Genomic DNA, 22,751 nt, shown 5'->3' with positions numbered 1-22,751 from the left:
GTGGGTTGGCGGACCAACCTGACCCACCACGGGTTCAACTCGCATGAGCCGGGTTGAAATTTAACCCGCATAAAAAAAATTTAATTTTTTCAAACTCAACCTGACCCGAACCCGTAGTAAGCCGAATTGACTCGCTGGTTGTGACTCATTTTGACGACTCTATACATAATCATCATTAAGAAATTAATACTTTTTTTCAGCCTAACTTATATCAATAACTTTATACAATGTGGACTTAAAAATCAATAAATATATATAAAAGGTCTAGTTTGAATTGATCGTACCACGTGACCAACGACGATTAAATAACTATGATATCTTTTATCTTCTTCTTTCTTTATCCCGTAGGGACACCAAAGATCTTAGTCCAACCTTAATTTTGTCAAAAAGAAAGAAATTCCCATAGAAAATGTTTGTTTCCCTGTAACATATTGTTGGACCCCTAGGTAATAAAAATGTCCATTCTCCTGTGTTTTTCATCAATGAAATTTAACAGTAAAATGTGACATTTTTCCCAAATATTATCCTATTATATATATAACGTTATTTCCTTTTTACTTTGATGAGAAACCAAGTCATTAGTTGGTATTCATTCCATGTTAGGACTGTCCAAATGAATTGAAGTTACTGAATGAATCAGGCATACTGTGCATTTAAATTGGATTAGAAAAAAGTATATTTCTAAATATTTAGTTGAATTGAACTTAAATTACTTAATTTGCGAATTAAGTAGGTTGAAACACAATTAAGTCTTAACGTTTTTCCCAGAGAAGGTTGGAATATGATTTAAAATTGTTAAAATTTTAAAATAAAGATATAAAAGAATATTCAATACTAACAATAATGAAGAATTTTATTTAAAATATTATAACATATCTTTCATTAATGGATATTTTGAAGAAAGAAATTCATTTCGACATAAATATTCTTTTTATCTTAACTTTTTTTCTATTATTATTAATGAGTATTTCAATTAAAGAATCCATTAAAAATATATAATACCAATAAAAGCAGGAATCAAATTCATTTAAGAGATTTACACATTTTTCAATCTAAAATCTTAAAAAAGTAAATTCATGATTTTTTTTTTTACTTTATATATATTACTTAACTTTCTTATTTTTATATAATATGATAAGATTTACTTGAATTTTTACATAACAATAAAACTATAATTTTTTTAATTATATATTATTCATCTTATTGAGACAGAATTTGATACTTTAGTTTTATTTTGTATTGATTATTACTTTAATTTGTAATATTATTTTATAACATATTTTAAAAATTTTATTTATGGTTAATCATTGATGAGATAGGTAAATATAAGTCAATTTTCACTTAATTGCAGCTCCATTTACCATTCCATTAAATTATGAAAATAATAAACCCAAGTTGTAATGAGTTAGTGTGATGATTTATTTGATGAGAAGACTGAGCCTAAGAATTGAAAAGTGGGACCCAAAATTGATGATAAGTGCCAGGTGGATGAAGATGCTGGAATGAAGAATTAAGGGATTTATCTCATGCGTGACGCGCACCCCACACTCATCAATATCTCATCTCATCAATATCTCATCAACTGTACAACTCACTTGGAATCAAAGCTCTTATCACATAGGCGGCTGCTCACAGCATCTCTATAATTTGATTGAATAATTTTTCTAAATTTTAAAAAGAAAAAAAATCCATAAATTAGTATTAATTTTTAAACCAACTAGTTTTTTTAATATTCTGAAAGCGAATTTAATGTATATATGAGATATTCTTTTAACATTTAAATTGATGAATTATTTTATTGAATATAAATTAATTTTATTTACAAAAATATTTTATTATTTTTGTGAGATTGGTATTATTTTAAAAAAATACAGATAATATAACAAATTAGCGGATTCAGGTAATACTATTACCCAAAACTATAGTGGTTTAACAATGTAATAAAGTTCATAATTTTTCATAAAATTCAAGATTGTATTTGTAATATTCTTTTAAGAGTGATCTAAAGTTATTTTGACAAAAGAAAACAAAAAATAAAATAATTTTTTTTAGTAAATTAAGAGAAGATAAAACTATATTTGACAAAATATTGTTAATATGATCTTAGAGTTGTAAATTACCATACAGAAAAATTTGTTTTTCAAAAACAAGACACTTAAAAAAACAGAATATTTATTAAAACATTAAGTTTTGTATAACTTAGTGGTTCAAGGGTTTTAGTAATAAATACTACTCCCTCTATTCTTTAATAGTAGTAGCTCAAGGTTTTTTTTTTTTTTTTTCAAAACTAAGAAAAATATTTAACTTTTTTATTTTTAAATGAAGACCTATTATTATTTTTATTAATATGTAAATACATTTTTTCTCTGTTGTCACAACTATTTTTTTTCTCTTATATATAAATTAAATTAAAAATATAACTAAAAAATAATACGAATATTATCTCTTAAAAATTTTTGTAACTTCGAAAAAAAAAGTAAAATTAACTACCTAATAAAACCGGTTCTATGGTTAATAACGAAATGACCCTTTTACATTAAAGGTTGAAAATGGAAACGAGGAAAATTCTTATTTTCCCATTAAAGATTGAAAAGTAGAAAGTTGAAAATTGAAACATTACTCATTTAGTTGATTGTTATTTACTAGTGCAAAAATGCTGATTAGCGTCATTTATTTTGGGTTTTTAACGTTTACAAATGAACTAATTTTATTTTCGGTGACGTCAATGCGACGTCGGAAAAATAGTATAACCGACGTCTATAGTGACGTCAGTCGCTAACAAGTTCGAAGTTATTAAACGTCGGTGTAGGGGGAAATGAACATCTAAAGACATTATATAGACGTCGGTCTTAGCAATAACTGACGTCGAAGAAGCACTATAGACTTCGAAAATGACACTAACTGACGTTTAAGAGGTACTATAGACGATGGTGTGTACATTAACCGACGTATAATACAGTGATTGTGTTTTAGTGCGGTTTTGTTCCCGTCTTTGGATAGCCTAGTAGCACAATCTCCTTTTGCTAGTTTCCCCCAAAAAAAAGTTTGCGTCTCTTGAATTTCTTATGGATCTTTTTTAACCCAAAACCGAACCTGGGTTTTTGCTTAGTTCCATTTTCATCCGCAAGAAGAAAAAATCACAGTGAAACGATAACTAGGCAACGACCCAGGGTCGTTTTTGGGTTGAAATGATCAAAAGAATTTCACTAGACGCTGCTTTTTTCTGGGAGGCAGCTAGCAAATGGAGAATGTGTTACTACGTTACCCCAAGAAAGGAACAAAACTGCACTAAAACACAACACAAAGAAAGCAAATTTTAATCAGTTGAACCAGAAGATAATCGATGAAAGACTAAACAAAGTTTAAACGGTAAGCATAAAAAAAAAACCATGCACCTGAGATGCCGCAAGAGAGAAAAAAAAGAAGAGGCGGACAACAAAGAAATCAGAAACAACAACGGAATGTCGCAAGAGAGAAAAAGAAGAGGTGCCGCAAGCGAGAAAAGGAAGAAGCCGCAAGAGAAAATAGAGAAGAGGAAGACGATATCAGAAACTGAATGCGCGAAGAGTTTGCAGTTGTATTTAAAATAAAGTTGGGCGTCGGTTGCTCCAGACACCTACGTCTATATTCACATAGACGTCAGTTATCTCACTAATATGACGTCCAAGTTAACATTTCAACTGACCTTTTGAATACCATTAGACGTCGGTGTCCAGGGGAGCCGACATCTAGAAAGCTGAAACGATTGGCGTTTGATTTCCTGTCAGGGATGTTGACGACAGTTGTGATGGGGCGCTGACGTCTATAATGATGAACATAATTACTTATAGGCACATAGACATTGGTGCCCCTTCTACCCACGTCTATGGCCCTCGAGTTTGGTGAATCTAATTAATTACAGGCACATAGACGTCGCTTCCGCTGAACCCCGATATCTAAATTGAAGATTTTTTGTCTTCCCGCCTGTCATTCAGGTCGTAGATGTCGTCTTTTGACTACACGACGTCTAAGCGCATGAGAATTAGGTGAAGAACATTAATTGCAGTCCCATAGACATCGACCCCCGTGAGCACCGACGTCAATGAATTGTCTTCTCACCTACCCCAGACCATTAGACGTCGGTTTGCATCAATGTAGACGTCTATAGTGTAAAAGACGTCGCCTTAACCTAAAATCGACGTCTAAGTTACCAAGTTATTTACGATAATGCCACCGTCTACTCATATACGTTAGGTTACCAACAAACCAACATCTATTGGGTAACGTTAAACAACATTTTTGCACTAGTAATTGTTCATACAAATAAAGAAAATTTTCTGAATTTTAAATATGTGTAATACATAGTCTCATTACAGGACCAAAATAATTAAACTAATTTAATAATATTAACTGTGAAACAGAATTTTGATAAAGTTCTTAAAATCCAAGCAATAGTGTACACCTACAAAATCAAGACAAACAATTTATGTAAATAATTATTCACAATAGATTATTAAATGGTCGAAGTTTGAATATTTGACAAAATTAATTAATTGTCCGATTTGATAAACTTTAATAATTAGATTAGGAAGTACACTATTTTCTTTTTTCCCTGAAAGAAAAGTCGATATAATTTTCAATTCATTAAATACATAATTGTTATTTAAATAGTTTTAAATTACGATTTTGTTAAATGAGCAAATATTAACATATATTTTTGTTTTTAATTTTGAAAAAAAACCTGTTCATCATAAATATATATACATACATATATATATATATATATATATATATATATATATATATATATATATATATATATATATATATATATATATATATGTTGATTAAGAATAAGAATGTGATAGTGTGATTTGAAGGGTAGGCTTGAAGTTATTGTTTTTTTGTTTTTCTTCAGCCGATGGAGCCGTCCTACAGAAACAGCTTATAAGCTCTTCTTCCCTTTTACCATAATTCAACGTCCACGTGGATCTTCATCATTTTCCTTCTAATCCTGCGCTAATCAACAACCATACGCGTCAATTACTTAACCAATCACATAAATCAACGTCCACAAATTAGCCACGTCTCTTAGCTATGTAGACGCAGTAATAATTAAACATAATTAATCAACTCCAAATACCTTAATTAAACCCTTCTTAATTAATCCAATTCTCCAATCCAACAAACACCCACTTCTCCCACTCCAACCCCCCATTTGCCAACCTTCCTTATTTAATCCTATCTTCTCCCAAATCAATTCCACACTTAACCTTCTTTTCTACATCATTCCCACTATTCAATCCCAATTATTATTCTAAAAATAATATTTTAATATACACAAAATTTTTATATTCATTTAACTATTTTTTTTTAAAATACAAAAAATCATTTTTTTATGATATTTTACTTAGATGTGTATTACTCTTTCTGTTAGTATTGATAATAATATATCTATTTTCATATTTATGTGAATGAAACAACCTTATTTCAATCAAATAATTATGTGTCAGTTAATTTATTATAATTGTAGTTAAGTGACGGTTAATTAATACTTTCTACGTATACATATACCTATATGTGTATATATAGAGAGAGAGGGGATGGCATAAAAAAGGGTTACGTGTATATAATAAGTTTGTGTGTGGTGACATATATCAGTGTTGTTGACTATAGTGTGTGTGAGAGTGAGGTCATGGCCGAGTCCGATAACGATTCCGGAGGTCAAGCCGGAAACACGAGTGGAGGCAATGAATTCTCGGGGTGTAGAGAGCAAGACAGGTTCCTTCCGATAGCAAACGTGAGCAGGATCATGAAGAAGGCGTTGCCGGGGAACGCGAAGATCTCGAAAGAGGCGAAGGAAACCGTGCAAGAGTGTGTGTCGGAGTTCATCAGCTTCATAACAGGTGAAGCATCTGATAAGTGTCAGAAGGAGAAGAGAAAAACTATCAACGGTGATGACCTACTGTGGGCCATGACTACACTGGGGTTTGAGGAGTATGTGGAGCCTCTCAAGATTTACCTGCACAAGTATCGGGAGATGGAGGGGGAGAAAACTGCTATGATGGGAAGGCCACAGGGTGGTGGTGGTGGTGGAGGTAGTGGTGGCGGTGATCAGAGGGATGAGGCTTATATCCATGGCCATGCTCATGGAGGTATGGTGCCAAACTCTATGATGGCGATGATGGGGCATCAGGGACACGTGTATGGATCTGGGAGTGCGGGATCAGCATCTTCTGCAAGAACTAGATAGTAGCAGGTTTATGCATGTGTCTGTTTAAGCTTAATTGATTTTATAAGATGATTATCATTATTTAAATTCGTATATGTTTGGTTTTAGAAGCAGCTCCATCTTGTAATTGCTTGTTGAAATTTCGTCGTTGAGAATATAGACATTATATATCATGGATGATGGTGATGTGGCATGCACAGAATTTTTGTATTCTTCTTTATGTTTTTATATGTATTTGTTTGCTGATCCTGGTATGGTGGTATATGGGTTCAGATTTTCTTTTTTCGAAGCAAAATACAGTAGGAAAAGGAGAAAATAATTTTGGCATTACTTTTAAATTAATTAGCAATTACTGCTGCTGCTGCTGCTTTATCTTTTCTTTTGGAGTAACAGATAATTGTTGCATGATACAGTGTTGTGTAGTGGTGTGTCATTTTTGTCTTCTAGTTTTCCAATTTTAAGAAGTTCAATAATAATATATGAAGCATCTTTGTTACATTATATTACCTTCCTTAATGGTGAACTGAGTTGATGACTACAAGAGGGGACAAAAAATCGAGTATAGCTAAACTAGTTTATATGCAACAAAATAAATTATTGGTAAAAAGCTTCATATTTGAATCACTATATGAAAAGGGTTTTATAAAAAGAGCTAAAGTTCACTTTTTGATATATGTATACACAACTTAAAAAAAATAGTTTGTCACTCTTAAATTAATAGATAAATATGTTGGTGAAATAAATGTTTAAACAGAAGAGACAAGGGACGTATCAAATGAGCTTTTGGTCACAGTTGACTCATCAGATTAAAGCAATGAGAACAATAATATCTTCTGTCTTCAAAACGATTTTCCTTAGAACATAGATTATGTTAAAAAAACAACATATATCATATAAAACACACATTTTAAAGTAATAACGAACCTTTAAGAGCATGCATGGAATGTCTTTTATGTGATCTTTGTACTTCCCGTGTAATACAAAAAACCGTTTTGAAAAAAACAAGTATTTAAAGATATTAGTAACAAAAGTAAATAAGATTATTTAATAAAATAAAGATAATAGTCTGTGATATTTATTTTATAATTGTTGTAAGAGTAGTTAAAAAAATAAAAAATAAAAAGTTGGTTATATGAAATGTTTCTTCGTCGATACTTTTGAGACATTTGATGACTCTTTTGTTTGTTAAAAGATTTTGAATGGCTTACATTTCTACGCTCTTATTTGATTTGAGTGAGATATTTTTGCATGAACGTCCTTCGTCAAAATTTGAGTAGGATAAGGTTGTTTTATAAACTAGATTATCTGAACGTTTCTACAAAATTGAAAAGAAGGAAAGCATGGTTAAACTTTGACGCAAAGTGTAGAGAAACATTGGAGCAGAAACAAGAGACATGGGTTCCGTGTTATTCGGATTATTTGGCCTTTGCCTTAATCAGTGCTATCAAGTATCCATTTTTCTTTCCTCTACTTTACACTTATTCTTCAATTCCACCATATATATATACATATCTAAAGAGACAAAGATGTTAGCATCACGATTCAATCGTTTAAACACGAAACATTTCATATCGTATTGATTAATTAATTGGGCTTTGGTCAAGGGTCCCCGAAAGGACGTTTTGGCCATTGATAATTGTCGTAGGTTAGATTCTTATGTAAAACAACAGTAACTAGGTGGAAATTGAAGCAAAATCAATGTTACAATGCCACGAGGGGTTGTAAATTGGATAGATTTCTTCCTTATGAAGAATTAGGGTTGTCTATTGACGCTTCAACTACATGTGAAGGCAGGGCCACACAAAAGTCTTTAATGGAATCTAATCTCAATGGATGATTGATTTTGTTACTTAGTCAAGATAGTGGACGATTTGTTTACAATATTATTACAATACTTATGCTGTAAAGGATACAATTTAAGTGAGTTGGCAGAAGATAAATGTCATTTCACCATGCATATAATCACCAAGTACTGACATCTCTCTGTAACAATACTGAAGTGTATCTTTCTAGTTTCACTAGATTGTACTGTATGATCTTCTTACACTGAATATATTGTTCCTATGAAAAGAGGAGGAGCAAAACTGGGAAGTGATTGGTCCACTCCACTCAACATAGCTTTTCAGCACTTTGGAACTAATCAAATAATCTTGTGCACTGGACCAAATGTGCGCGCATGACAATCAGCACTAACAAGCTGCTACCAAAGTCACGGATGATGTCAACATTCATGCAAGTTCTTTTATGATGTCTGCATGACTCCAAATAACTTGCAGCACCATGACCATCATAGACACAGTCACAGTCACTCACTTCTGTTGTATAGATCAATTTGAATAAACATTTACAAGTGTTTTATTAAAGAAGAAAATATAATGCATTGAATGATCATGTATAACGTGAAAAATGATCGTTGGTTGAATGTTAACTTTTTTTCATTTTTTCTAACCATTCTTGACAGAAACTAAATTTTATCATCAATGAAGTTGCTTTCATATTTGGCTTCCCTGATGAAGACCGGCATGTTTACATAATGAATGAAATAAAGTAATTGAATGTCCTTTAATCTGTGATGATGCTCAGGAAGAATAGGAGCTCTTTAAGGTCCCAGCATTCAAGTACAAATAATTCTTTTGATCAGAAAAGTTCGATGACGTAGATACAGGACAAAATCCAGAATATTGTCCACCCATCTTTGCCAAACATGTATCATTTATGTACTTCAAAAGCTCACTCTTTTGGACGAATGGTTGAGCTGCATATTCCTCAAATGGCATCCACTGCAGAAAATTAAATTTAAGAACAATTGATATTTCCCTTTGTCTACCATGATTTTACATTTCCTTGGGATCCTTTTACAAAGTATAATTTATATTTAAAAATTAATATTTGTGGTCTCTATAGTTTGAAAAAAGTTAGCTTTTAGTTCCCTGGCTTAAATTACTTTTACCTAAATCTCATTAAATGAATACTTTGAAAGAAAAATAAACATATGATGTGATAAGTATGCAGAATCAGAGTAGGTCGCCAATTAAACGAGTTTCAATTAGTTTGTTTTATAGTGTTTGGTGCAGAGGAACTAAATGAAACAAGTTTTTTTTTTTTTTTTTTTTTTTTTTCAAATTACAAGAAATGAAAAGATTAATTCTAAACTTAGGAGACCAAAAACTAGATGATTACCCCAAATTTGCATGACCAACAACGGATTTAAACCTATAATTTGATACCAAACAAGAACGGATTAAAAGCATGCTTTAGTGGGCAGGGGGAGATTTTAAATGATAGCTTAACAATGGAAAGAACAAGAAAAATGATACTATGTTTTAATTTTGGGGTTTAGCTAACCAATGCATACTGAAACAGTTTATAGAATTAAAAAGAAAAAAGTTTTCATTGGAAATCATTGGAAAGCCTATTAGAAACTATAGAGAGCACATTCTTACTTATCCCAATAAAAAAATTTCCTGTTAATGCCTTAACTACTGGTTAGCATTTACCTTAGTCTTTTACTCTCAATAAGCATTGAACATTGTAAAAGATATGGAAAACAAACTATAATTACTGCTCGGCCTCAACTAGAATTCGCATACCTGTGCATCCAGTATCTCAAATCTCTGTGTTTGGATGTTAAAAGAAAGAGGCCGCAACATGCACACGAAGAATAAGTCTGACTTCTCAAAGAATGAATTATGACTTTGTCTGTCAATCAGATATTTAGATGAAACAAGAAAAGAATTCTCAGTCATCCATATTACAGTCTCATCACAAGAATTCAGGAAACTTCAAAAGAAAGAAATCACTAATTTATCAACAAGTTTTGCAGTATATAAATATTTCAGGAATATTCTCCAATGATATAGCTAAAGTGGATATGTTAACATAGGCAAACTAGTCTTGCTAGACACTGCAAGACACAAAAATGGATCCTGCAGGTGTTGTATCAATGTGATAAAGAATTCCCTCATCCCCTCTAGGATTTTGTATAATGTGATGTTGCCCCTTCTTTCCTTAGTCCCTATTCCCTACATCCACGATCAGTGGGATCTGAAAAATTCTATCTCCTATTTGATGTCTCCAATATCAATCAAATAAACTTCCCATATTCAAATTGTTACAATTCATTCATATAAACATGCTACCTGAAGGCTAATACTTCCACAAATTCTGAATCAACCTGAAAATTGAGAGAACCCAGAAAAATTAGGCTTCGATACTGACACTTAATATAACTGGTTTCAGGACTAGCCACTTTTGATTGATACAGCAATGAGATTACTTACTCCTGTTTCTTCTTTGACCTCTCTTACTGCTGCTACACAAATATCTTCTCCCTATACAGATTGAACGAGTAGATTATATGCACAAAGTTTAGACTTTTAGACCGTAGTGAGAAATATCCGACACATCTACCTGATCAACAACTCCAGTAGGGAATTTCCAAATTCCAGTTCCTTTAAATAGTCCACTATTCTCCTGAACAACCAGGACCTAAGATCATGAAAGAATTAAAAAGTGAAATGTTAATCGCCAATAAAATTAAGTTTTTCAGACTTGATATTACTAATGGAGACATTTTATTATTTTTCCAATGAAAATTCTGATAATGGACCTACCAGCCAGAAACAGACAAAAACAAAAATAAGCAGGAGCAATGGATCAGAAAATGAAGGGACAAACTAAAATAAACAAAAAAAAAATCTAAATGTACTAGCTCCTTTCTAGAACAGAATGCAACACATACACAGTAAGTTCTTTTTCATCCTCATCTATGAAATTATCATTTTATCCAGACACAGTAAAGGCATAACAATATTTATCAAAGATAAAACCCTCAAACAATAAGAGATCACTTCCAATTAAGTATAAGCCTGATTATGAAGTTGCACTAAATTGTGATAGATGGTGGGGGATAAACCTCTTGTTTTTCATTCATGACAAATGAACCAATCCCCACCCTGTGTGTGGCATTTGCAGGAATAGTACTTGGACTATCAGGAATCCAATATACAAGCATTAAATAATTTGGTTCTGCATGATGATACCAAAACCCCTCCTGCACACAAGTACACAGGAAATAATAGTTAATAAATAGAATTGATACCTGACAACTTTTAATGGAATTCCAACTTTCATCAACTAAACTTATTAAACACAACCATTATGATTAAGGTAAGCAATAATATTAGTCACCTTAACTAAAGCTTCAACTAGACCGGCTAAATGAATAGGTAATTTTATCCAAATACCTTTCTTGCCCTGCATGACAATGTTGATTCATTAACTCATATAGTAGTGGATTCCGGATTCTCAGTACAGATAAAAATGCCCAAGTTTTGTTGCATATAACTGACAAGCTTATTAGCTCGTTTTGCAAAATAAAACAGACAGGAAAGTGAGCATGCAACCATCATTGAATAAAAAACCTTAATGCAAATTCAAAAGGAAAATAGTTCATATCTTAATCGCTAAACTAGGATTATGAAGGTCAGCTAACACTTTTTATTGAATAACCAACTAAACTTAACTAAAAGATAACGATCTATATACTGAATGACAGGTTAATGAAAAAAGAAGAAACTAAAATCTTCATGTGTGTGGCTGATGCATTCATTGACGATCAACGTATACTATTTATTGCTAAACAAGGAAACAAAAGGGAAGACAAGGATGGCCAGTACACGTACATGGAAATTATCTATGTATCTGGTTTGAGTGCTAGTATTATTTACTATGAGTCCCTAATCATGCATAGTTTTAAATGAAAAAGCCTTATGTTTGATTAAATAATTCGCCAGTATGTTTAGATCAATGGGTGACATCAAATATGATATATTAATTACGTTAAGCAACTAAGTAGAAAGATTACCTACCAGCTGCCTCCAGTGAGAAACTGAAGCTCTAAGGACTTGGATAAATTCTGAAGAATCCATAGGATGATCCAGTTCCACAGTAACACCACCGTAATTATCATCAGTTGATGTTAGTAGCTTGATCTGTTGAACTTGATCTTCTGCGGCAGATTCTGAGGCAATTGCAGATGAAATTGTTGAAGTTGACTTAGACAGTATAGAAAGAGTGGTTGCCGCTCCAATCTTGACTATTAAGGAAAAATGAGAAAAAGTAACATTAGATTATTATAATTTAGCATTCCTCATAACATGGGAACAGAATCCAGTGTAAACAAAGGATTAGCATTCCTGACAGCCAACCTTTTCCCAACTGATTGGGAAAAATATACAACCAAACTTTTACAATACCATATGTGGATGCATGAATTACTCATTTCAAATTCAAACTGAAACTTATAAGAGTTTTGAACTGTTAAGCAGCATGAAGAAAGTAATTTTCCGAATGAGTAAATTTGTTCAAACTCCCTACTATTTTCATCATTTTTCAGTTACCTCAGCCTATGTAGAAACCGACCAACGACGCCCTTTGGATAGGACAATTTTGGGAAAAAAAAAAATCAAGAAAACCAAGTTAAAGTAATCATCCATTGGGATGTTGCAATTTGTAAAAAAACTCACTAACAGCATGTTTGGTCACGCGTCCGCCATGCAATTTTTTTACGTCTAGTGAAGCTACTAGAGATAGCTTTGGCATCTGTGACATTATTTTTTTTGGCTTGGCTCGAATATATATGTCAAAAAATTACTATAACTGTGGAGAATATTAAAAGCAGACAGCTACTCTTAATTGCAGAAAAGTTGAGTGAATTGTGCCACAAAGAATTTGCTGATTCTATAAGCTAAAATAGGCTATATACACACACATATAGATAGATGTACACACATATATGTATAGATACATACAAAAACATACACTAATTAAAGGTTTACCCTGTCATATAATCGCAAACTGTCATGTACGATAGATTGATGCATGTATACTTGTGTTCATGAATCAGGAGGATATTGGTGATATACTATAACAATATATTATACAAAACTCCTCATAATACAGGAGACCCCGAAACAGTGTGCAATAGCAAGCCAAGCAGTGAGGTCTACCCGGCAAATGCAGATCCAAAACGAAACCATCACGGTCAGCTTGTGTGTTTGGCCTACTTATTAGTAATATTCAATTCAAATCAGGATGTAATAATTAAATAAGATTATCACTAAATAATACTAACAATATAAAAGAAAAAAAAAACAGACACGCCCATTGGAAGTTGGAACCAATGAAAAAAAGGCTAAATTTTGCCAGTGATAAACGATACCCAAAAGCTAAAAGAAACAGAATTGGAAACCGGGTGAGTGTTAATCCGACAAAGCAAAAACAAATAAGGTGGTTTGAGTTGAAAACATACCTCTTGAAGTTGGTCTTCTCCCTTGAGATGTGAAACGCTGTGCAGTTTTAAGATAACGAGGATTCCTAGCTGAGGAAAAGAGGAGTGAGAGCTTGGGCAGTGATCTGAGCATTTTGTTAATGTGCGATAGTGAATCCAAACCCACAACCACAGAGAATACGTTATCGTAACATTTGTCTGCTTAATTAATTATTGGGTTTACCAGGACAAGTAATGAACTTGCGAATGCGTAAGGATCTGAAATTACAAAATCAAAGTTTGCGTTAAAAATTAATGGAGTCAGATTGACCTGTTATTTGTGTTTGTGAGAAGAAAATTGAAAATTGAAACCAAAAATGCATTCGAAATAGCAGAATCTCCATGGAAGGAAGGGAAGCGGTGGAGAAGTTGACACGCAAGCATGGGATACCCTCGCCATACAAATCAGTTTGAGAGCTCATTTTTTATTTATTTTTTTGGAGTAAATTACAATTTTGTTTTCTCCAATTATATTTTTTAGTTCATAAATTTTAACATTTTCATATTTTTCAATTATTTGTTTCTGATAATCTTTTAATTCAATTAATTATATAACTTTAATAGCATTTTAACTGAATATATATACTAAATCAAAATTATGAATTTTAAAAATTTATATATTAAAAACAAATTAAAAAATAAACTAAAATTGGGATTGAGAAATATAAGAGAATCATTGCAATATAATTATATAATATAATAATGTTATTATTATATATTCAACTTTTAGTCAATATTTTTATTAGGAATCGGTAAAAGAAACTATAATACAAAAATCAAGTTATTTTTTTGATATTGAGAGGTTAAATTCAAGAATTGTGGTGCAGTCTTGTTATTTTTAGAAGAAATCGAGTAAATATATGGATATTCTTTTAATTTTTTGGGTGTATATATTTCTATTTATACTAATTATGAGATTATTCATACTTTAGAATATGTTTCGGTGAAAGATTTTTAGAGGTTTTAGTGGAAAATAAATCTAATTTAGTTTGTTATAGTTGTTTGGATTGTGATTATTTACCGCCTTTTGAAATAAATGAGGTTAATGTTTGGACTTTTGTAAGAAAATCATTTTAGTAATAAATGAACCAATTTGACTTTTTCACAAAAAAAAAAACATGTGATATAATGTTTTACTCAATATTTTTTTTTTTTTTACATTTCTTTCCATAACAGTTAAAATTTATTTATATTTGGTGAAATTTAAATTTTTTTATAATAAGTTTAGTGTGTTCTTCTTTTGTTTTCATTTTTTTTATTTTAATAAAGTTTCATTTGTATTTCTCCATTTTTATAAGAATATGGATGCAACGAAGACGATGAAGATGATGAGATTGGTAATGTTGACGTAAATTAATAGTATAATGATGGTGGTGTAGAGGTTGCAGAGTTTAGAATAGTGGTGTGTGAAGGGAAGAAAGAAGGAGATGAATGGATGGTTAATAAAGGAAATAGAGATGAAGTGGAAACGAAGAAAAACGACACCAAAAATGAAAAAAAAAATAAATAAAAATTTAAGATGCTAGTAAATAAAAATAAATAAACCAAAAAGATTGCAAGATTTTAAACAAAAGCATAACTTAATTAAGTAAAAGAAGCATTAAAAACAATTTAATATTTGCCAAAGTAACAATTACATTTTACATAAACAATAATAGGCTAATTTTTTAAACTAAATGGCAAAAGAGAAATATCTTTAGCCGACATCTTTCTACCGACACAAGATTTGAAATTCAACCGAAGTCTCCGGTTTTTACTATAATCCAACTATCTAAACTGTGTTGTACTAAATATTTAACCAGCAGTGAAAATATTATTATAATATTACTTTTTAACAAACATGCTTTTATTTGAAATTTAAAAGGATAAGAAAAGTGGAACGTGTGTCTTGTATTATTTAAGGATAATGATACTTTAATATAATTTTTTTTATAATATTTAAATATTATTCACATGTTATAATTTGATTGATCTAAAATTACTTTACAATTAATAATAAAAATAATTATAAATATTATTATAAATCAATCACAAAATAATATATAAATAACATTTAAATATTGTAAAAAAATGTTATATAAGTATCTTTGTCATTATTTAATTCTCATAGATGAATCAGACATTAGATATAACTAAAATAAAAGGTGAAAGACATTACAGGTTACAACAGTAGATGGGCATATGGTTCATTTCACTTCTTCATAGTTATATTCTAATTTACCAACAGAGTAACGCAGTAGTCATTTTACTTACCAACCAATAACCATTCTCCTTCACTTTTCACCTCTTCTCAAAACCCTCGCGCCGCAATTTTTTTTCCTTTTTTTTTTTTTTACCATTATATGGACCTCTTCGCCGCCGATCACTTCCCCGTCCCCGACCACGTCGCTCCATTTCCCGATTCCGGCGACCTTCTTTTCCCAGCCGACCTCCTCTCCTACCGCCACAACCCCCAGAAGCTCCGCCCCATCCGGCCCCTTCCCTCCGCTCTCAATGCCCACCCTCGTCCGCCCGATCCGATTGCCTCCGGGTCGGGTCACGCCCCGAGCCAAGAATCTGAGTGAGTCCATTTCTCTTCTCCCATCTCCACCTCTGCTTTTCTCCTTCTATTTTTTTTATCTAATCAATTATTAAAAGATCCCCTTTCTCTCTTCCGTTATTTTTAATTATTAATTCGATTTGAATTTGTGTGTCTTTATCTTTTATTTTTATGCTTATATTATACCCTGCCTTTGCTGAATGGGGGCGGAACGTACAACCAATAAAGTGATTTCCTTTTTTATTATTTTAGTTGATTGAAAAAGGATTGTGATTGGCGGTGGTTGCAGAGTGTGTTCCTTTTTTGATGAGTGTTTGCCATCAGGTGTTAGGCACGAACTTGTTCTTAGAATATGTTGCATTGCAGTGTTGTCCATCTGATGCTATGAGCTCTGTGTTGCGTGTTTATGTGAGAGAAAGAGACCGAGCCCACAACTTGGTACTACTATACATCATTCTTTTCTGATTCGAGAATGCTTTGGTTTGTAGCAGTGTGCTTTTGGTGGATGAAAAGAAATGCCTTGTACGGTGTATTATTATTTTTATAGTTGGGTCAAGAGTTATGTTTTATCTGCACACAAGTATTTGTAGTATATAGAATGTTCTGTGTGGTAATTGAAAAACAAGGTCTTGTTGGAATGGAACCATTTTCCCAAATGATTTAGCAACCCTAACTATTGATAATTTGTTACCTTTTATTTACTACCGGGAGGTGAGTCTGGTGAAAGGGTTAATCTCTTGTAACATGAAAAATCAAGGTTCAGATTTTTACCAAAAGAGGTGTGTTTCATTTAGTACCTGAGTGTTTCGAACAAGATTCACTCTGACACATGTGTAAAATCAAAACACTCTTTTTTGACAGGGTTAAGATTGGTTTGGACTGCCCTTTTTGATTTGTTCTTCCTTGTTTCAGCTCGGCTTTGGATGCGGAGGATGAAGAGGAGAATGATGACAATTCATCGGCAAGCCCTGAAGGGAATGGCCCTAGAAAGAGGAGAAGAAAGACGGTGAGAAAGCTTGAAGGTTTTGTGAAGAATTTGGTGACAAAGGTGATGGAGAAGCAGGAACAGATGCACAAACAGTTGGTGGAAATCATAGAAAAGAAGGAAAGGGAAAGGATAAAGAGAGAAGAAGCTTGGAAGAATGAGGAGATGGAGAGAATTAGAAAAGAGGAAGAGGCTAGAGCTGAAGAAAAGTCTCGCAGTTTGGCCCTCATATCCTTCATTCAGAATCTGTTGGGCCACGAAATTCAAATCCCCCAAGCAGTAGAAGCATGCAGCAAAAGAGAAGAGGGTGAAGTTGAAGTGAATGCTCATAAAGAATTTAATAGTGATCCTAGTAAGAGTAGATGGCCTGATGTTGAAGTGCAGTCACTTATCACAGTGAGAACTTCATTGGAGCACAAGTTCCGTTTCATGGGATCGAAAGGGTCAATTTGGGAGGAGATATCTGAAGCAATGTATGCATTGGGCTATAATCGGTCTGCAAAGAAATGCAAGGAGAAGTGGGAAAACATCAACAAATACTATAAAAGGACAATAGGGAGTGGCAAGAAGAGGCGTCTAAATAGTAAAAGCTGCCCTTATTTTGATGAGTTGGACATTCTGTATAGAAACGGCCTCCTAAGTATTGGAAATGCCTTGAGCAATACCACTGATGCTCCCCAGATTGAACAAAAGGAGTAGAGTCAAACTTCAATACTACTTCATAGTTATAGATACGGCTTATGTATAACTTGTATCACTTCAGTATTTATTTAGCCATTCTTCTTTTTAGTCCACCATATACAATCCTTTAACTCTGCTTTTAAAATTTTAAATATGAAGCTCATTGGAGTTTCAAAACAGTACTCCACAGATATACTTTTAATATCAGCAAAGCTGGTTTTCCGCATACTTTTTCATAACTGCAACTTGTTAATCTTAATCTCAAAACAGTAGAAAAAATTGACTATGTACTGTTATATGATTTCTCCTTCATTATAAAGCTGTATAAACTATAAGTTGAAGTTTTTCAATTAGTTTTCTGTTTCTCAATGTGTGTCAAATTACGTTTTAAAAGTAACATTTTGCCAGATTTAACACGAGGAGGCCACAATGGACAAAAATTTAAAACTGTACATTGATTTTTATAATATGTTGTGTCAAAGGATTTAGAATTTTTTTTTCTTACTACTTCTAGTAGTTGTATATTGTTTATGAACTTAGTAGGAAATTATTATGTAAATAAATGCTGAAAGAATCTGAAATTTTTGCATATCTAAACTGACCAATTTAACCCATAGACTTTGCAGAACTAATGTGATTTGCAAGAATTAAAATTAATTTTTAAAGTGGATGATTATGTGGACAAGTTTGTTACATAATGGAGATTTATGCCATACACAAATTATTTAGTTCAGAGTGGACAATATAACAATCACTCTTATATTTATTATTAAAACGTTGAAGGATTTAAATAAGTTATTTTCAACTTCTTTTACGCATTTTTTATTAATTTATTTTGATTTTATAAGATTAAATATATTTTTGTCTCAATTTCAGTTAAAATAGATTTTTTTTTTTTCAAAATTTGGACTAAATTTAATTTTATAATGTTATAATTTTATAAATATATAAATATGTTGATTTAATTTTTTTAATCAAAATCTTTTAAGCTTATTTTGCGTTTTCAATACATTAATGGAAAAATATTTATTTGAAATGTGAAATAAACATAATAAATGTTGATTAAAAAGATTAAATGCACGTATTTATAAATTTAAAGGATTAAATTTGATTAAAATTTTAAATAGGAAGTAATTTCATTAAAAGGTAATAAATTAAAAGTATATTTAACCAATTTTTTTATAATATGAATAAATTTTACATATTTGTCTTTTAAACTTAGCATAAGCCATAGAGCTGAACTTTCCTCTTTATGAGTATTACTACGATAGGATTGTAAATAAATATTTTCAACTGAATTAAATTTATGCTAAATCCAATTTATAAACAAAATGAACTATTTTAAATAAACCATTTGTGAAGATATTTAAGAAGATCTTATGCTACTAAGGACTTTACTTTTTATACCTTAGACAAAATGAATAAACTTTTCAACTTATAAACTTATAAAAAAAGTTAGTAAGGGTAAATTGAACTTTTTTTTATATGATAAGTGTGAAATTAGGTTAAATTATTCGGTAATATAGGTAAGTTTTTATTAGATATGTGAAGAATAGTAAAGTGAAATTAACAAAATTATATATCATTCAGTGTTAGTTGAATTATTTAAAATATAAAAATGGGTTAGATTGAAAAGGTATGTTTTGTGATGCTATTTTTAACCAATAAATAATGTAATTAGAAATGAAAAGAAACTTCATTGCTGAAATATGTAAACCAATGTTCACGTGTTATGATACGACAAATATATGTGACATAATACTTCATTTCTTAATTATACAGTGACATTCATTATGAGAAAAATAAAATAAAAAAACAGTGAACATATTATTAGTGTGTTTGGTGGGAAAGAAAAGAAAAGCTTATCTCCATGACGTATATAATTTGTCTCTTTTATAAACATTAGTTATTTCAGTTACATATCATATATAAAGAGTTTGATTTTATACGCTATTAATATTAATACCAAACAATTTCTTTTTATTAAAATATGATTTTTAAAATAGCTATTGTGAAACTCAAATTTCAATTATAATCTACCATAGAATTACAGCGGAAAGGTTTTCTGTTATTAATATATTTTGATTAATTATCTTTATTTATAAAAATTAATTACAAATATTAAAAAATTTGCAATTTGCAATAATTTATTTACATTATTCAACCAAATTAGAAATAACCTTTTTAACTAATTATATGTAAAACTTAGTACACATAGGAAATATTTACTTGTTTAACTAGACTAATATTTGTGTGTGAAAGTATTATTATGTAATTTTGAAATTCGAGAGAGAAAATTAAACTAGAGATTAATAAGATTGAATCTGTATTGAATGTGAAAGGAAAAGAAGAAGGAGCGAATCATGCATACTTGGTTGTCATTAAATTGATGAAGTTATTATAAGATTCAATCCTTATGAGAATTTTGTCTTATAAAATGAAAACAAAATGAGTAACTGTAGAGTTTTGTTGGTACATATGATCTCATATGATCCCTCGTGTTGCCCAGCCAGGGTGCCAGCTAGTGAAGCATCTCAATTATAATCAAAGGTTCACGGGTTCTCCTAACCACTAATTTAAAGCAAATCCACCAAAAAACTACTAAATTAGTTACCTATAAAACCCCCCTCACACTTCTCTAACTTTCACCAAATTTATTACTTTTCTTTTCTGTGTTTACTGAAATGGCTTCCAAGGGCACTGTTGCATCAACCTATGTTGTTGCTATATTCCTTTGTCTCAACATGCTTTCCTACACCATGGTGAGCTCAACCTACATCCCTGTAATCCCAGACCCATCAGTGCCCTACCAAAAGGGTGCATGTCCTATAGATGCACTTAAGTTAGGGGTGTGTGCTAACGTGTTGAACTTGGTCAATGTTAAATTGGGGTCACCACCAACCCTTCCATGCTGCAGCCTGATTAAGGATCTCGTTGATCTTGAAGTTGCTGCATGCCTCTGCACTGCCATCAAAGCTAACGTCCTTGGCATCAATCTTAACCTCCCAGTTTCCTTGAGTTTACTTCTCAACAACTGTGGAAGGAAAAGCTCCAACATTGGTTTCCAGTGCCCTTAAATATTCATCTCTCCTTCAACATATTCCACATGTTGTCTTCCTCGTATTTCGTCTCTCTTTGTTGTTGTTTTCTCTTTTTCAATTCATGTTGTGCTCCATGTACTATTTTTTTGTGCTTCCCATGCGTCCTATATTCTCACTCTTTCATCATCCTCGTTGTCACCATCTTTGATTGCATGTGTAGAAGCTGTGCTACCAATAATGTTATGGGACTCCTATTTTTGGAGAAATTTGTCATTTGGCTTGAAGCATGTTTTCAACAGTAACCTGAAAATCTTTGTTTAAGGGTTAGTTGTATAACAGGTTAAATTTTCTATATAGAAAATGATTTAATTGAAAAGGTTGAAAACTGTTTATGCGAGCAAATTGCATTTTACTCCTATAATTTAATTAAAGTCGATTTTAGGAAATTAGGAAACTGGAGATAGAGAATGATGACAAAAAGAATAAAGTCTACTGAGTAAGGTTCTGCATTATTCATTAAATTACACTTACAACATCGACATTTTCTTCATATTCACACATATATCAGTTTGTGATTCGGCACTGATACAATAATCCCATACCTTCAAGCATCCCAACACATTATCCATAATACAATATAAAGAAAATTCTGGTTCATGTATGAAATATCCAATAGTCCATCTAACTATTGACATCAACCATCCAAAAAAAGATAAAAAATTTTCACGCCATCACACACACACACACACATATATACAACTAAAGAGTACTTCCAGTATATATTCATGATTTCCGTCACTATAAATTGGCTAAAATTTGAACTAAAACCATAACAATATTAACAATTATTATGCGTTTACTCATCGATGTATGTAATTAACCATCACAGGTGTATGCCATCTCTGGTGTATGTAACTCAACTTATAAAGGTATCCAAATATGTGGATTGCATACTTTTACCTTTCACAGTTGTTTGGGGTTGCATTTCATGCATCTATTATTTGTGATTAAAAACCCAAACTCTTATAAGTGAATCAATTGATATATTCGATTCATGAGTGCTTTACAGTTGGTTTTTTCACGAAGTTTCTTTAGTGGCTTAATAAAACATGTTAAATCTTTAAGTAACTATTACTTATACTAGCTTTCACAGAGAAAATTAATAAGTAAATTAAGTCTTTTTCATTTTGGTCTAGAAAATTTCTTAATTTTGATGGAATTATAGTAGTGATAATATTGCCCTAAATTTTCTTAATTTCTTAATCATTTTGGAAGGATAATATTGTCCTAAATAACTAATTTCTTATATGGAAAAATTGAAAGAACAATGGAAGCACCTGGCTATTATTGCTTAGGATTCCGTTATTTTGATACCCTCTATTTGACACTCATTTGACACTGTCACGTGTCAACGTGTTATTGGTTGTTGTTTTAATTTTTTTATTTATTTTTTTGGCCTAAAAAATGGAGAGGTTTTCAGAGAATTTGGATTCCACTTCTACCCCTCGTCATTTTCGTTAGTTTTGTGTGACAGAGTGCTTCTATCTCACTATTTCATCGTCTCCCATCGTGCTCTCAACTTCTCTCTCACACTTTCGTCCTCTCCAGTGCTCTCCAGTGCTCTCCAGTGCTCTGAAATGGCAAGTTCAGGATTGGACCTTCGTTGGACCAAGGTAAATANCGTTGTTTTCGGTTTGGGTATTTGGATTTATGTTTGGGTAATTGGTTTTAGGTTTGGGTTTTGGGTTTGTGGTGGTTTGTTGTGGGTTGTCTGTCGTTGTTTCTTACTTGATTTAACCAAGACATGGGTGGATTCGACCAACTCTTTTATTATTGCAGAGAAGCATTTTATTATGAATGAAAATGATTTTTGTTCAGGAATAAGATTGTGTTTAGATGGTAAAAGTATAAACTTGAAGGATTCTTCAGTGGGTAGTAGTAATTGTGTGAAATACTTAGGTAAT

General features: G+C 31.6%; 4 protein-coding genes across 8 annotated transcripts; 3 read left to right on the top strand and 1 right to left on the bottom strand.

Moving 5' to 3' along the window:
* The first annotated feature begins 5,553 nt into the window (after positions 1-5,553).
* On the top strand, positions 5,554-6,388 carry LOC106775318 (nuclear transcription factor Y subunit B-3-like). The gene has a single exon (XM_014662428.2). It carries the CDS (start codon positions 5,558-5,560, stop codon positions 6,230-6,232), a length of 675 nt encoding a protein of 224 aa, XP_014517914.2. The 5' UTR covers positions 5,554-5,557; the 3' UTR covers positions 6,233-6,388.
* A 1,471-nt stretch (positions 6,389-7,859) lies between these two features.
* LOC106776017 (nudix hydrolase 2) lies at positions 7,860-13,951 on the bottom strand. Of its 4 annotated transcripts, XM_022786731.1 has the most exons (10): positions 13,854-13,911; positions 13,524-13,760; positions 12,082-12,308; positions 11,402-11,467; positions 11,127-11,264; positions 10,622-10,699; positions 10,492-10,542; positions 10,351-10,385; positions 9,802-9,910; positions 8,624-8,991 (listed from the first exon to the last, which is right to left on the bottom strand). In XM_022786731.1, exons 2-10 carry the CDS (start codon positions 13,633-13,635, stop codon positions 8,791-8,793), a joined length of 1,017 nt encoding a protein of 338 aa, XP_022642452.1. In that variant the 5' UTR covers positions 13,636-13,760; positions 13,854-13,911; the 3' UTR covers positions 8,624-8,790. The 4 variants fall into 4 exon arrangements, with proteins under 4 accessions (XP_022642454.1, XP_022642452.1, XP_022642451.1 ...); XM_022786733.1 differs by lacking the exon at positions 8,624-8,991 and adding an exon at positions 7,860-8,526 and having other exon boundaries at positions 13,524-13,951; XM_022786730.1 differs by having other exon boundaries at positions 13,524-13,949.
* Positions 13,952-15,619: 1,668 nt separating this feature from the next.
* LOC106775436 (trihelix transcription factor GT-2) lies at positions 15,620-17,982 on the top strand. 2 transcript variants are annotated; one of them, XM_014662561.2, is made up of 2 exons: positions 15,620-16,101; positions 16,993-17,981. In XM_014662561.2, the coding sequence occupies exons 1-2, from the start codon at positions 15,884-15,886 to the stop codon at positions 17,762-17,764; spliced, it is 990 nt and encodes a 329-aa protein (XP_014518047.1). In that variant the 5' UTR covers positions 15,620-15,883; the 3' UTR covers positions 17,765-17,981. The 2 variants fall into 2 exon arrangements, with proteins under 2 accessions (XP_014518047.1, XP_014518048.1); XM_014662562.2 differs by lacking the exon at positions 15,620-16,101 and adding an exon at positions 16,155-16,602 and having other exon boundaries at positions 16,993-17,982.
* A 2,395-nt stretch (positions 17,983-20,377) lies between these two features.
* On the top strand, positions 20,378-21,172 carry LOC106775298 (14 kDa proline-rich protein DC2.15). Its single transcript, XM_014662409.2, has one exon. It carries the CDS (start codon positions 20,431-20,433, stop codon positions 20,821-20,823), a length of 393 nt encoding a protein of 130 aa, XP_014517895.1. The 5' UTR covers positions 20,378-20,430; the 3' UTR covers positions 20,824-21,172.
* Positions 21,173-22,751: the final 1,579 nt, after the last annotated feature.

Source organism: Vigna radiata, chromosome 10, assembly GCF_000741045.1.
Source record: "Vigna radiata var. radiata cultivar VC1973A chromosome 10, Vradiata_ver6, whole genome shotgun sequence".
Taxonomy (NCBI): Eukaryota; Viridiplantae; Streptophyta; class Magnoliopsida; order Fabales; family Fabaceae; genus Vigna; species Vigna radiata.
Note: the sequence above shows the minus strand (reverse complement) of the source record. Positions and strands in the feature narration are given on the sequence as shown.